The sequence below is a fragment of the Humulus lupulus genome, chromosome 8 (genome assembly GCF_963169125.1).
Source record: "Humulus lupulus chromosome 8, drHumLupu1.1, whole genome shotgun sequence".
Taxonomy (NCBI): Eukaryota; Viridiplantae; Streptophyta; class Magnoliopsida; order Rosales; family Cannabaceae; genus Humulus; species Humulus lupulus.
The window spans coordinates 21722526-21738026 of record NC_084800.1 but is presented as its reverse complement, the minus strand read 5'-3'; the positions used below and the strand labels follow the sequence as shown (position 1 = coordinate 21738026).

General features: G+C 35.0%; 2 protein-coding genes across 6 annotated transcripts; one reads left to right on the top strand and one right to left on the bottom strand.

Annotated features, from left to right (window-relative positions):
• Positions 1-735: 735 nt before the first annotated feature.
• On the top strand, positions 736-4540 carry LOC133796155 (E3 ubiquitin-protein ligase At1g63170). Of its 5 annotated transcripts, XR_009875413.1 has the most exons (6): positions 736-899; positions 1668-2546; positions 2768-2893; positions 2970-3261; positions 3589-4178; positions 4482-4540. XR_009875413.1 is itself a non-coding variant. In XM_062233636.1 (5 exons), exons 2-5 carry the CDS (start codon positions 1870-1872, stop codon positions 3769-3771), a joined length of 1278 nt encoding a protein of 425 aa, XP_062089620.1. In that variant the 5' UTR covers positions 736-899; positions 1668-1869; the 3' UTR covers positions 3772-4318. The 5 variants fall into 5 exon arrangements, 4 of the variants coding, with proteins under 4 accessions (XP_062089620.1, XP_062089623.1, XP_062089622.1 ...); XM_062233636.1 differs by lacking the exon at positions 4482-4540 and having other exon boundaries at positions 3589-4318; XM_062233639.1 differs by lacking the exon at positions 4482-4540 and having other exon boundaries at positions 737-899; positions 1727-2546; positions 3589-4318.
• A 278-nt stretch (positions 4541-4818) lies between these two features.
• Positions 4819-14985, bottom strand: LOC133796154 (N-terminal acetyltransferase A complex auxiliary subunit NAA15). Its single transcript, XM_062233635.1, has 26 exons — positions 14784-14985; positions 13695-13773; positions 13186-13268; positions 12945-13094; positions 12583-12698; positions 11807-11912; positions 11020-11091; positions 10816-10931; positions 10584-10716; positions 9927-10004; positions 9796-9849; positions 9611-9681; positions 9026-9080; positions 8838-8933; positions 8116-8244; positions 7921-8003; positions 7600-7830; positions 7126-7258; positions 6940-7047; positions 6688-6819; positions 6525-6581; positions 6322-6419; positions 6158-6216; positions 5948-6059; positions 5753-5853; positions 4819-5534 (listed from the first exon to the last, which is right to left on the bottom strand). The coding sequence occupies exons 1-26, from the start codon at positions 14832-14834 to the stop codon at positions 5341-5343; spliced, it is 2697 nt and encodes an 898-aa protein (XP_062089619.1). The 5' UTR covers positions 14835-14985; the 3' UTR covers positions 4819-5340.
• Positions 14986-15501: the final 516 nt, after the last annotated feature.

Below are 15501 nucleotides of genomic sequence, written 5' to 3'. Positions count from 1 at the left end.
AAGATAATTATAAATTTTTAATTAAATATCAACTGAATATGAATAATGGTTATTAGCTGCTCTAATGGAAGGACATGTTTGATATTTTACTTTAAAAAAACAGTAAGACAAAAATATTTGTTATAAACACAAAATTAATAATTTGTTTCTCAAACAAAATTTTAGGTTCACACTTAACATAACGATTACCGATAGTTTGCGTTATTAATTAATTGTTTCTTACATATTTTAATTTAATTGTCGTTTGTTTCGTCGTCGTTTAAGTATAAAAACGACGTGTCGTTCTTACTTCAAATTTCGTATGCACTATTGTTGTGTTTTGAAAACGACAACTTGTTAGTTGTTTGTTGTTTTGTCTAGACACGATCGTCTTGTTTTTAGTCTTCGACAACTAAAGGCAAGGTAAATGATCCAACGGTCCAAAATCAACGACTCTTGAAACGACTAAAACTATAACTAAAAAGCTAAATTGAATTTCACAAAATCAATATCAAGCGTCGGATCAAATACCTAAACAAGCCTCCACCAATTGAAATGAATAGCCTTAAAGATCAAGGGTTATGAACCATCTCAACTGTGAGCAAGTAGGACCCACATGATAAATTAAGTGCAAACTCCTAAACCAAATAAAGTGAACGACAACCACTCGATCATTTGATGATATCACACATTATAATCGAGCGGTCCAGATCATCTGATAATCACTGCCACAGCTCATATGATCTGAACGTTTACTCTCTCTTTCCAAACGAGCTTGCGTGAGCTATGGAGCACAAAAGCTGACGCTGTACATTTTTCTTCCCCCTTTTCTTGTGATAAACCGAGAATCTAGAAGAGAAAGGCGAAGAAAGTCGGCTGGGATTCCTTGACACTCTATTGTCGCATCAAACTTGAATACGGTGCGAATTTTGTTTTGTAATTTTCACTGAATTTGTGTCATTTTGGTGTGTTTTAAAATTTGAGTTGAGGGTTTCGATTGCCATGTGATCTTTGTTGTGTTGTTGCTTAATTTCGAAAGTTTTTAGTGGGTTTTAAGTATTTGAGTGATTTTTGTCATTGGTTGATTCGATTGGTTTGGCGATAGAGATTTTTTTGCTCTTTAGATTATTTTGACCATCTGGGTTTTTGCGTTTGAGTTTGATTTTGTGGATTTGGACCTTTGAGTTTCGTATTCCACTTGGTGGGCTTCTGTGTTTTGATGCTGTTGGGCATTGACTTTTGTTTGAGAGTTTAATTTGTTTGAGGGGTTCATAATACCCTGTAATTTGGTTTCAAGTATGCAAATTTGATCAAATCTTTGAGTTGCATCTCTTACTTTTTTCATAAATTTGGCTGTCAAGTAAATGTGTATAATTCATCATAATTATTTTGCATTTCTTTGTGAAATTTGAAAGTGAATCTCTAATCTTTCATTGTTTTCAAGTATTTTCCGGTTGTACTTATAGTGGTGACTGTGGTGATTATCCCCCGAAGCAACTCTTACGTGATTTCCTTAGTGTGTATGCCAACAAAGTGAAAATGTAACTGCCCATTTCTGTTTGCATATGCAATGTTGCTTTGTACGTATCAGAAAAGAACAAGAACTTGTTTGAGTAAATGTATGTCTACTTCATGGTTTGGATTTTGAAGGAATCAGAGGAGTTAATTCTAGTTTTGTTCTATCGCAGCTTGTAAATGAAACGCAAAGAGTTTGTTGAACCTTTCAGATTGTTTGGTGTGTGATCAGGTATATGGTGTAACTCATTGTTCATATAAGATTGGCTTTCCCAATCTATATGTTAAGAGAGAGAATTAGTGGATAAAGTGAGTTGGAAAAGTGAACGTTCCCAATCTATGCTTTCTCGCCTTCTAATTTGGTGGTGGACTTAGATGGATGTTTCCTCTCTAGAACCAAATAGTGAGACTGAAACTGATCAATTCCCTTTGTTACTGGAGCGAATGGAAGGCCATACAAGTCGTGAGCACACAATTGACATAACTAGAAACGATGATGCATCATCGAGCTCATCTCATGATGATCAACCTCCAACAGTGGATGCAGCTCCTCCTGTTGACAACAGACCATCAAGCAGTACAAATGTCCCCACTTATCAAGCTACGTCCTCTTCCACAAACCGGTTAAACGCAAGGAGTTCTTCGTTTATGAGGAGAGGGGACGGATATGGTCGTCGTCGAAGGAGCCCCTTGAATTCTGCGTTATGGATTTCAGTGGAGCTCTTTGTCACTGTGAGTCAGATTATAGCATCTGTAGTTGTTTTGTCGTTGTCAAGAGATGAGAACCCACAAGCCCCATTGTTTGCTTGGATTGTTGGTTATGCATCTGGCTGTGTTGCAATGCTTCCTATCCTTTACTGGCGTTTTCGTAACCGCAATCGGAGTACTCAACAAGATTCTACTCGACCCGAACAAGGCTCTTCACAAAATAATCCTCCTGAGCTGACATCTTATACAGCTATTTTGGTTAATCAACCATCAGACCTAGACAATAATCAACCTTCTGAGTCACCCACAAGGAATAACCAAACAGGAGGATCCTTTAGTACAAGGTACTTCCATCACTTATGATTTGTTCATTCTACCTTTTGTTCTCTCATCTCAATTTATTTTCATTTTGGGTGTTGACTATTTAATCATGGTTTGTATTTTTCTACCCAGTCTGGATTTATTTTTATTTATATTATTTTCCTTTTGGATTGTGATGAAACCGGAAAAAAAAATTGGTTACAGTGGGCATATCCGAAACCATAAATTAATTATTATTTTGTAGGTTTAATGGCTTTGTGGACCATTTCAAGATGGCATTGGATTGCTTCTTTGCTGTCTGGTTTGTGGTGGGCAATGTGTGGATTTTTGGAGGTCACTCTTCCCCCTCTGATGCTCCTAAATTATATAGGTACTTATCAAAAACTTTATTCTTTATTTTTACTGGAAAGAATGATTAAGTTGACTATGCTTTGGGCCTTATACAGGTTATGCATAGTGTTCCTTACCTTCAGTTGCATAGGATATGCTATGCCTTTCATATTGTGCGCAACAATATGTTGCTGCTTGCCTTGCATAATTTCTGTGCTGGGCATTCGAGAGGATCTTTCTCAAACAAGGGGAGCCACTGTTGAAACAATTAATGCCCTGCCAACCTACAAGTTCAAGTTAAAGAAGCATGGGAATGTTGATGAAGATGACCTTGATTCTGGGGTAGGTGAAGGTGGGATCTTGGCTGCGGGTACGGAAAAGGAGCGTGAAATTTCAGGGGAAGATGCGGTGAGTTGATTTAAGCAAATTTTAGTACAAATTGATATTGTGGTATAAAATTTGAGCAGAGTGCTACTCAAATTATGATATGGTGAAAACCACTACATAACCAAAATTAAGAAATTACTTTTTCTGCCAAATATTATCTAATTTTGGTCATTTTTAGTAGGTTGCTAGTATCAGTTTACTGTATTCGACAGATTTCTATCCTAATGAATAGCTATTTAGATTATTAGGAACTTTTTTCCCTTTTTGTCCCCTGGATCCCCAACTTGATTTCTTAATTCTTTACAATTGTCACTTGAGATGTTCTTGTCCTCTGTCAATCTACTGCAGGTTTGCTGTATATGCTTGGCAAGATATGCAGATAATGACGAGCTGCGGGAATTAACATGTACTCATGTCTTCCATATTGAATGCGTGGACAAATGGTTAAAAATCAACGCATCATGTCCTCTATGTAAAGCAGAGCTTGCTGAGCTCATCCCAGGTTCACCGGTGGCAAGAGAGTCCAGCTAGCAATAGTAAGGAAGGGATGGGCTATGGGTCAGCTGCGGTTTACACATACATAAAAGCATGGAGTTTAGTCCCCAAATTCTCAATCCTCTAGGAGCTGCATGCCAGGGATTGGTACAACAAATGCAAATTCCCCAGAAATCCCTGTTGTTGTATTACAGAAGTGATGCAGTGAGATAGATGAGAAAGGCCGTCGCTGATACTAAGCTTGGGCCCAGAATAAAACGGGGATATGCAGAACAGTTGTATCTAAGCTTTTGCTATATTGTTAAAGAAGTTGAGTTTCTCTTCAACTCTCCATTTTGACATTTATGGAGCTTTGTGAAAATTGACAGGAACACGTTTCAGATGTTGCTGTCTTTCCACTGCTACATCATAATCCTGTCGTGGTTGGATGAACTTTGATCCTTGTAAGTTGCAAGTTTACTATATAATATATTATTATGGGTGCTCATTAAGGTCATTATATTCCATCATTGGCTGAAATGAAGTCCTTACAATTTTTTTTTTGTTGAATCAAGTGATTGCTGAAAAATGCAGATTAAGCTTTCCTCGGTTGACAATTTAAACTTTTATGCTTAAACCATGTTTTTGCACGAGTTAGCAATAGCCATGTACGATTGAGAGCTGAGACAGTTCCATTCCATTTGCTCTAGTTTCTGTAGCCAAGTGCCAGTCTTGTAAAAGAGTTACATTTTTTCTTTTTGATGTAGTTACCTGGAAGCAAAGGAAGAATTTCGTTTTGATGGGAAAATGAGTTTATTTACATAAATGACGCATTATAGAAACCAGGGTAGACAAGAGGCCGAGCTGGTCATATAATTTATTTTATAGAAAAGTCGATTGTATTTTAGATTAAAACAGTGTTTTGTTTGGATGACAAATTTCCAAATACGATCTGATAGAGATATCTGTTTTATAACCCCAACTAAAAGGATCCTATAATCCCATTAATAACAAAAATTTAAAAATACACTAAATGGATCCTATAAAACCCATTGAACTGAATAATAATACTTAAAAAAGTTGCATATTGCAATACACATTGGCTAATTTAAAAATTCCATGGCAAAATTTTTCACATAATAAGCTGTTTGTACATACCAATTAAGTCAATGAAATGGGCATAATACAACATGCTCCCGGTATCTACGCTGACCGGACCAGAACCATAAAATAAATTAAGAAAAAAAATTCAGCTCATCCCTGCATCTAAGCAAACTCAATTCTGAGAGCAAAAACCCAAGAATCACCCCGTCTAAAGATGAAAGTGATAAAATTTTGAGAAATGATAGAAAATTCCAACTCAAGAAGCACAATAAAGAGTATTTATACACATTTGCGGAAGGAATACATTTTCACAATTGGCGAGGTAGAACTTGGGTTTAAAGAAAAACTAATCTCAAGAGCAAAGGTAACTGGAATCACCGTAACTCGCACAGTCCTCTCCCTATGAGCTGCAACACCCTATACTGGATGATTGTTTCTGAGCTTCAGCTAGATTCACGACAGTCCCCCGGGAGAGTGCAACTCTAAAAATGTTTTAACTGAACTTCGGCCTCAACATCATAGTCAGATGGTAAGATCTTTAAATGCCTCGAGCTTACCGTTTGATGCAAGAGATTCTGCAGTTTGTCCAACTACCGAATGGTTTCCATTTTCTGAGTTGTTACTTTGGTTGTACACAGAGTTGGGCATGGCAGAGCTGAGTCTGCCCTCAAAGTATCTGGAGTAAGGAAAGTACTTGGCACATTGCTCCTTCCATCCTACAAAAAAAAAAAACATAACATTATGCCTCTTAAATGCCTGTATCATTTTGATCAAATAAGCATCTTCTATCAAGTACTTGGCTTAATAATAACCCTCATCCCAGTCTCTAAATAATAATCCTACTTAACACAATGTAAGGCAACAGCAACAATTTTCCATGTGTACCACCAGGCACCATGTTCACTAGATATATATAGAGATTTCCGGTGCTCACTTAAAGCAGCATCATGGTCAAGAAGAACTGTTTCTAGGAGTTTGTGGACTCGGACACAGTCCTCAAGTGTCCATTCCCCGATTGGCCCAAGTGCTCCGTTTCTACAAAATGATGACATGTCAAGTTTCCATGTAACATGACAAAACATGTTGAGCAAAAATGAAACTCCTCAAAGCAATGTACAGCATCTATCACCTTGGCACCGGATTGTTTGTTGCGTCCTCAATTAGCTTAACAGCCTCAGCTTTCTTGTCAGGTTGTAAAGCATACAGTAGTTCTGCAGCAGCAGCTCTGTGCATTAAGGAATCTGCAGAAAGCCAATGACAAAGGGGAAAAGGTTAACCAAAATGGCATAAGACATGATGGATTATGCACTGAATTACACTGAACAAGTTTGACAATCACCTTTATGTTTCTCTAAGAAAATCTTGTTCGCCTCGATCAGAGATTTCTCATGCAAAATACTATTAAAAGAGAAAGAAAAAAAGAAGAAAGAAGGAAAGAAAACAGTTAATTTAATGCTAACTATGTACAGGCACAAAAAAGAGACAGGAAAGTAGAAAAAGAACCTTATTGTTGGGCGTTCTGCTTCCAAGACACTCGAAATGAGTTTCTCAGCATCTGTAACTGGAGTGGGCATCGAGTCCACTTTATGGAAGAATTTAATCTATATTTAAGCAGTTAACAATAAGTTCGAGTGGAATAGACAGATCACCACAAACTGATAAGAACATATACAAACACGATGGTCATAGATAACAGAGATACATACTAAACAGCGATGTGTATCTGGGTGTTCAGCGTTCAACCTCAGTAGTTGCTTTACAGCCTGCACTCCAAAGACAATTTAGTCATCAGTTGGCCTTATGCAGCTCAAGACAAAAAGAGGGGTCAAAATAAAAGCTTCTCAGCCACACACTTAAACAAAAGCTTACCTGAAAGGCAAGCAAAACCTTCTGCTTTCTCACATTCACTTCAAAAGAAAGCAAGTGTGTTTCTAACGAATCAGGGGAGTTCTTTTGAAGCAACTTCAAGTACTTCGTAGCTTCTAAAAGTGGATCTTCTACCTGAATAAACACGTAAATATCAGACAGGGCAACACTTTTCCTAGAGATGTCCGACAAACAATTAAGGAAAATACAAAACACAATTCAGGAATCTGATAAATAAATAAAGGCACACGGAACCTGCAACAATTTCTCCCCATGGGGATCTGGATCAACAGGTTTCACATTTCGTTTCCCAGTCTTTGAGACACTATTAGCATTGGATTCTTCATTTTTACCTTCAGCCTCCTGAAAGAATGCTAAACATTAGGATAAAAATAAATGTAGGGGAATGGTCCGAAAAGCTACAGAAGTCAGAAACATTACTTTCTTAGCTCGAGCCTCTGCTTTTCTCAATTTTTGCCTCATTTTCTTTTTCTGAGAAGGAGGCAACTTGGACATCTCATCGTCTTCCTCAGTGGTTGACTTTGGAGGGGAATCATACAACTTTATATAGCATCTGCAGATGAAAACCCACAACCAACATATAAATACAGAGCAAAAATTAACAATGTATTACACCGCAAGAAAATGACAATCCAGCAAAACTGACAATACACCAAATTGCATTTAAAACCTAAAAATAAACCAAGGTCAGATGTCTAATCCATAATAATCATCAATTTCTCCCTTGAAACTCGTTCAGTCCTCTCTAAAGGGGTCTTAATTCCACAATTGCAAGTGCTTTTTTTTACAGAAATTAACATTTATTGTCAAGCTATGAAAATCCATCAACGACTAATTGATAGTACATCATAAAAAAATAAATCCAATATGTGGAACCCAATATAAATGCTTTACCTAATTGCACCAACTGCTGCTTTATGAAAATATGGATGCGAATGCAATCGATCTTGAAATTTAAGCATTTCAACATATGTACGTAAAGTCATTTTCCTCAAACAATAAGAATGGAAGTCAAATTGGTCTTCAGTGATATCAGCATAGTGCTTCTCCACAGCCAGAAATTTTTTTAAAGCCCGTCCAAGATCACCTTGACGGAAGTAACTTTCACCAGAAGCCAGCTCATACCTTCAAAGTACAACAGAAAATACTTAGAAGCAACAACCAACATAACTTGCTTCAACAAGTAAATAGATCCAGCAGTAAACAGAGACAAACCACATGCACTGCATGTCATGAAGGTTGGTATGCTGATCTCCATCTTTAGTGAACAACACTGCAGTTTTCTCAGCTAAAGCCACCTTCGAAAGAGAAAATACAGCATGAAGCACATACAAAACATTTAAAGCAGCATGAAAGCAATAATTCATAATAAGATCAAATAATCGATGATGAAAATGACTGTCACAATACCTGATCAGCCTGAAGCATACGCTTAACACATTCACTGTTGATGTAGCGATCTGCAAGATCCATACATCTAGCTTCATCTGCCAATGCAGCAGCAGCAGCCAAATCACCAGCATGCTTCAAAATTCGGCTCTGTAATAAAAAAAAACAAAATTAAAAATTTGGAAGAAAAAAGATAAACAAAATTAAAGAATCTTGGTAAGTGCATGAAAACAATATCTCACCAAAAAAACTCAAAACGTTATAAGTTCAATAAAAGTTGAAAGATAGTGGAATGTGTACAGTAATCAAATCCTATTTCCCATGGACAACTCTAGTTAAACTGCTCCCAGAAGATATCTGCCCTTCACAATTAAGCTAAACCGGTTCACACAAGTAAACCATAAAAATTCCAAGGTAAATGCATGTGAAAACCACTAGACTATAAACAAAAACTTACTAAAGATCTCAGATATTGTGGCCACTGGCCAACAACATCAAATCTCTTTAAGAAAAGAATAAACCATGAAAGATCATTTCAAAATATATCGTCAAGTGTATCTATAGATACAGACACGTGCACAAACTATATCTTGTAGTATAACATTGATTTCAATAGCAAAATATCTCTGCTACAAGATTAAGAAGGGAAAAAAATCATAAGATCATATTAAGAAAAAAATCCATAAAACTTATTCCAGAAAACATTTACATTAAAAAAACTTTCATTAAGAATCCTAACCAACCTTGCCCGAGTATAAATCAATCGCGGTTGGGGTGTGCTCAATGGCCTCATCAATTTTAGAAAGAGCGATTTCATATTGTCCCCTTCTGTCATAATGCTGGATCCAAACAGAAATTCTAAGCAAAAACAAATATCCCAACAAAAAATATTTAAGGGGTAGCAAAAAGAAGAAAAATAAAGGTGGCTAACCTGTGCTAATAGGAATAAGGTCCACATAAGAGTTGAAGGAGGTTCTTTCTCTGACCTGCATTTAAAGTAAAAAAAATTTTTTTTAAAAAGTGACATCATCAATAAGAATTACCAAAAGAATGCCTCTGGCAACAAAACCATGTGCCAGACTAAAAAAGCACTTGCAAGATAAAAAATTAGAGCAAATCAGAGCATTCACCATTCACAACTAAAATCTAAAAGCAAGGAGATAGTTTTATAATATTATGACACGTTCAGTGACCACAAATCTAAAATCATGTTGCTTAGATCATCTGCTTCAGTATAACAGAAACATGATTGACTGTTCATATATACAGTATATAAAGAGAGCAGGAAAGAGATAAGTCTATCACTCGACAAAACCAAAACAAGGAAAAACAATACAGAAATCTATAAACTGTAAACAACCTCACACCATGAAGAAGCAAACCACAAGCTCCACTACCCATTGGCTAATCAACTAAACCACACCCGGAAGACAACTCTTATAAATAGGCATCACTGAAGTGTATGAATGTTTCAACATGATTTGCATTAATGCAAATAAGTGCTACCACAGCTTACCTTCCAGGGAATTGACCAGAAGTCCTAACAGCATGCTCCAGCTCAATAATAAGTTCCTCAAGAATGTCGGCCTGGAAAACAGTGTGACAAAGCATAACTTAAACCTACAGAACTAATATTTTCTTAGGTCCTAAAAAAATCAAAAAATTAATGTGTAAAACAATCAAGAAGAATGAGGAGCATACCTTTCCAGGATGATCATACAATGGAGAAAGATCAGTGAACAATGATGGAACTCCCTGAAAGCATCAAGAATATACGTTGCCATAAAATATAAAAGACTGAGTCAGAGTGATAAAAAAGGAAGCATAAATACCTTAGTAAGGAGGGGCCTAATATAATTTTCAGCTGCTTCTCTAAACCTGACACCTTGCAGAAAGTCGAGCGGTATTCTCTGAAACACCCAACCCAACAAGATTCAGTGATAACTCGAAAAAGTCCATAAATAAGAAGAGCATAAAAAAATAATAATAATGATGATGGTCATTCTAATGCGGTAGTAACCAAAAAGTAGTACCAAGAAGCTAATTTAATTGCATTCAACTCATAAATCACCTGAGGACTTTTCAGCTAAGCATTTCTAATATTAAGTAAATATGATAAAGTCGCGTCTAAAATGGAATGGTGTACCATGAAAGAAATTTGGAAATTAATAATAAATCAATATTAAGTTCAATAGGTCAACCCATTGAAAAATTATCGAAGTTCTCCCCCTTTGAAACTAATTAATAGCAGTTTATTAGTTAAAATTTACCAAAAATAATATCAACAACAGATACATGCAGAACAGAAAGAATCCAGTGTATAAATTTAAAATCAACTCCATCATAGCAGTGCACAATATTTGATAGAATAAAGCCCGGTGTTATTACAAGTTTGTGTAATAGCTAATAGGCTTCCCAGCATTCAGATAAAATGGCAACCATTACAAGGAAAGCAGCAAAGTTAAAATTCAGATCACTCAATATTTTACCTTGACAGCAGAAGACCAAGTGTATTGCTGCCTAAGAGAATTGTACAACGAATCCAACTGTTCAATTTGGTCGGGTGAATACTGACCATTTTCAGAATAGAGCCCAACACACTTGTGAAGGCCTTCATAGTATCTGAAATTGAACTCAAAATAACAAGTTCAAAATATGAATCGAATTTTCACTAGGAATTGATATTTTGAAAAGAAATATAGCATTAGCATTACTAAATACCCGTAATTGTCAGGATTCATAGAAAGTAGAGCCTTGAACAAAGTGGCACCTTCTTCAAAGCGACCAAGCTTTACTAAAAGAGAAACCTCTTGTTCTTTAAAAGCCAATTTATCAACCTTGAAATACATAACAAGAAATGGTAAGCACTTGAGATTCGCATGCTAAAAACATAACCTCATAAGAAATATAATAGTTCAAACTTACTATTTTTGGCTCTTTCTTGTGCAGCTCATCAAGAGCTCTCTCAATAGAACCCGATTCTTCTAGCAAAGAAATCTGGAGAATAAAATTGATAAAGGCCACTATTAAAACCATATGATGGGAAGGGACCATAAAACCTAATAAGTTTTTTCATTTGAAGTGTGAAACGTAGAACCCACTGATTGAAAGGGCATCAAACTAGACTAACAAGGAAAAATAAATAACTGTTTTCGTATTTACCATATAAAAGCAGCTTTTTAAAAAGTCAAATAACTTAAGAGATGTTCATGCATTCACAAAGAGCATTGCTATATGGCACCCATGATGCCCAGCAACACCTTAGGTTGATTGGTGCAATGCAATTAAGTATCGGGTCCCACATATTTTTATGTTAAATTAAAATAAGTGGGACTCAATACTATATTGCACCAATAACGGTATGCTATGTAAGGTGGTGTTGTGGGACTCGATACTATACTGCACCAATAACGGTATGCTATGTAAGATGGTGTTGTGCACCAATGGTGCCCATTAGCATTAATCATTCACAAAACCAAGGGAACCTAAAAAAGAGACCACAAGAATAGGTGGGGAAAAACCTGAAACATAAATAGCCAGTAACAGCTCCAATACACACAAAACTTCTAGACAACTACAAAACCTAACAATAACTAAAACCCATATCAAAAAACAAGCCTAAAAATCAACATAATAGACAGCTAGTCACCTATAAGATCTACATTAATATATAACATAAGAAACAATATACAGAAGATACCACTTAGAATACCTTATACAAAAGCATTTCCCCATGTTCACAACGTTCATTATCAGGAGGAAAATCATCTTCTAGTGTCCCTTCATATGCTTCCAGAATTTCAACTGCTTTTAAAGCACTAACAAGAAAAAATAAAATTTAATAGACCAAAACTTATACTCAAATTTAATAACCCAAACACACAACCAAGAAGAATTTATTCACTGAAAATGTAAAGAGGAACTATTCTTACATATTTACATATGCTGTATAGAAAGAAAAAAAAAGTATTGTTTGTATACATATATAATACTTAAACACGTGTACTGTAAGATGGACTGTATTAACTTCCACATGCTTTATTTGATCTAGATTTTTAAAAGGTTCAGCTTACATCACACTATGTAACAGACTTTTTGACAATAAATTCAGAACATGAATTACAAGTGTAATTTTTTATTGAGAACAGCTGCATGAACCATGACAGCATATTAGCAAAAAATTAACAGCAATGGCATGACCAATGTCAAAACCACTGTTTGAAAATATGAAGTCATAGATCTACAGTCTATAGTCTAGAAATTTCCAGTTGTGTTTAAAGCACAAATCAATTTGAATTATGAATGAGAGAACATAAGTTTGGAAACTTCTTGGTTGTTTATATCAAACATTAAGTATTTGAGTAACATTAGTAAGTGGGACCAACAAGAAAAACAATTTAAGTTTGTCACTGTAAATGATGGCCACTAGAAAGATAAATATATAAATATATATAAATAAAGGATCAATAAATAAGGTCAAATTCGTACTTTGAGTTTAAATGATGAGCAACAGCAAAGCCGATCCAATTCATACGATGATTTGATTTTAGAGACAAGAGCTGTTGTCTTGTCTCAACAAACCCTGCCAAATCTCGCATTTGCGCCTGTACCACAATAGATAAAGAGCCATCATTAACCAAAACAAATTAAGGATTTAAATCCAGAAAAAGGCACTACTCACAAAAAATGATGTAATAAACAAGCATGATATTAGCAGCTATATTTAACAAGTGTCATGTATTCCAGTTAACTTTGAAACAGAAAATATAAGTGCTAAACTTCAATATTGTTTTTAAGTTACCAACAGAGCATAAGTCTCTAAAAGAAGAAAATTAACATCAAAAGCATACCTGTAACAGTGACAGATCCCGCAAAATTTCAATATTGTCTGGATCGATCCTCAGTGCATTTCTATAGCATTTGATTGCCTCCCTGTATTCTCTATCGGACCGATAAAGAAGACCATAAACATGCCAGCATACATGACTTTTAAGATCATTCTGCAAAGAGACAAAAAAGCCTTAGAGAACTAAAGACCCTACTGATTTTGAAAACAAAATAGAACATTAAAATTTTAGACAACACCCTCACCTTTAATCCTTGCCGAACAAGCTCATATGCTTCAGATTTACGGTCCATGCAATTTAATGTCAACCCCTTCATTGATAAAGTTTCTGACCAATATAAACACAAAGGAAATGTAAGAGAAGTTAATTTTGTTTGAAAATGATTTCAATTAAAAAATAATAATAAAACAGCAAGATGACTGTTTAAATCTTTTTTTTTTTTTTAAAAAAAAAAAAGAGATGACTGTGTAAATCTTCAAGAAGCACTGTGGCTCAGCAGCTAAATGTGGATCCTATATAAGCATGAGGTTCATGCATCAGAATGATTCATAAAATTTATAACAAAAAAAATGATGAAATTGTCAAGTTCTCCAATATGTGAAAAGCAAATAAAAAATATATATATATATATACATATAGGTGTGTAGACAAGAGCCAATGGACGCGGACAGAGGAAACAAAACTGAATAAAGTGGTCGTTAGATCAGCTAATTGTGCAGTACCAAATTACATATTGCATGAAACAGAAAATACCTCCATGGTCTGGAAACTTTTTCAATATAGTGTCCGCAGCCTTCAACCCCTTCTTATACTGTTTTGTCTCATAAGATTTCTGAAAGAAAAATATGAGATTTAATGAACATTTTGGCAAAAAAAAGGAGATGGTATCAACTGGATTATGTAAATTAAATTGCCTTTTGCCAGTTAAAAAAAATTATGTGATTTACTGCGTGAACCAGCACAAATAGGTAGTACAACATAACTATATACTAAAAACACTGGCAGCTTACTGCAGCAGCCATTCTTTATCAATCCTAAATGAATTTATTCCTGAAATACTAAAGCCATACAGGAATTTGAATTGATATAATACAAGCAATCAAGCTCGTTGGACTTTAATATCGTAGCTAAGTTTTCAGACAATTTTAAAATCTGAACTTGAAGCAGAATCAAATGGATAAATATAAAAAATCGACATTAGCATGATAACGCCACGAGTCTGACTTCATTGTCCTTGTCAGGTTCACTAGATAGTAGATAATCTAGTTTTGAGTGCACGAAATAAGAAGTACGCTAAAATTTAGAATCTATCTACTACATTACATCAACTACCAAAAATGAAATATAACATTAAAAAATTCGCTATAACCACTACCCAGTTCACATTTCCACTTCTCTATATTCTCCCAGTCAAACACACAATTCTAATAACTAGTCCAATAAAAAAGTTCAAAACTTACGCTTAAATAAGAAGAAGAAAAAAATCACAAATTTGAACATTACGATCCTTCCCCCACTATGCACTTCCGCCGTAATAACCCAAAATTATATTCGATTCGCCAAAATAAACCATACCCAATTGATTCAATCATTTATTTTGTAATAAAAGCACAAAAGCGATCACAAATATCAAAACTTTTCCATGTCTGTCAATTCGTCCAGTATTCAAAAAACAGAACAGAAGTGAAACAATCAACAAACGAAATCAAAATATAAATATATAGATAAATAAACTAGGGTTTTGATTCTATTTTGGTAGTGAAAAAGATAGAGAAAACACAGTTCGATCTTCCAGCGATTAAAAGGGAAGAAAAATAAGAAGAGCAGGGAATCGAAGCTTACGACGATGAGTTTGAAGAGGTTGGCCTCCTTGGAAGGGAGAGAGGCACCCATTGTTGCAGAGGGATAGAAAGTGAAGTAGAGTAGAGAAGAATCGAGGTGTGGTATTGAGGGCTACGATGATGGAAAGGAGTGGTGGCGTTTATCTGCTGCAACCCAACCCTACTGTGAAGAAGAAGAAGACGCTAAAATTAAATAAAAGAAATATATATATATATATATATTTACATTTATACATAAAAACAGAACCCAACAAGTTATTGTATTGTAGTTACTACGAAACGACCACGAGTTTACCTTGTGAACTTTATGATAGAACGACATGTTGAATTTTTGTGGCTTTCTTAGGGTTTATGACTCTTATGTATTGTTTGTCGTTTAGTTTAAAACGACATGTCACTTTTGAGCTAGTATCTTCTAATTCATTTCTACTCATTAATATGATTATTCAATTTTGATAGTGAGTGAACAACTTATTTTAAGAACCAAAGTGAATTATGCTCTAAAAAAAATTAAAATCCTAAATTACTAATGCGATCAAGATATTAATTTATGTAATTTATGAATTTAGATTGAGAAAATTGATGAATTTTCACAAATATATATATATATATATATTTTTTTATTGGAGCATTCATAAAAGAATATTGTTATAAGAGTACTAATGTTATCCAACACTACTTGACAAGTACTAGAACAAACACCAAAAAATGGTTATATA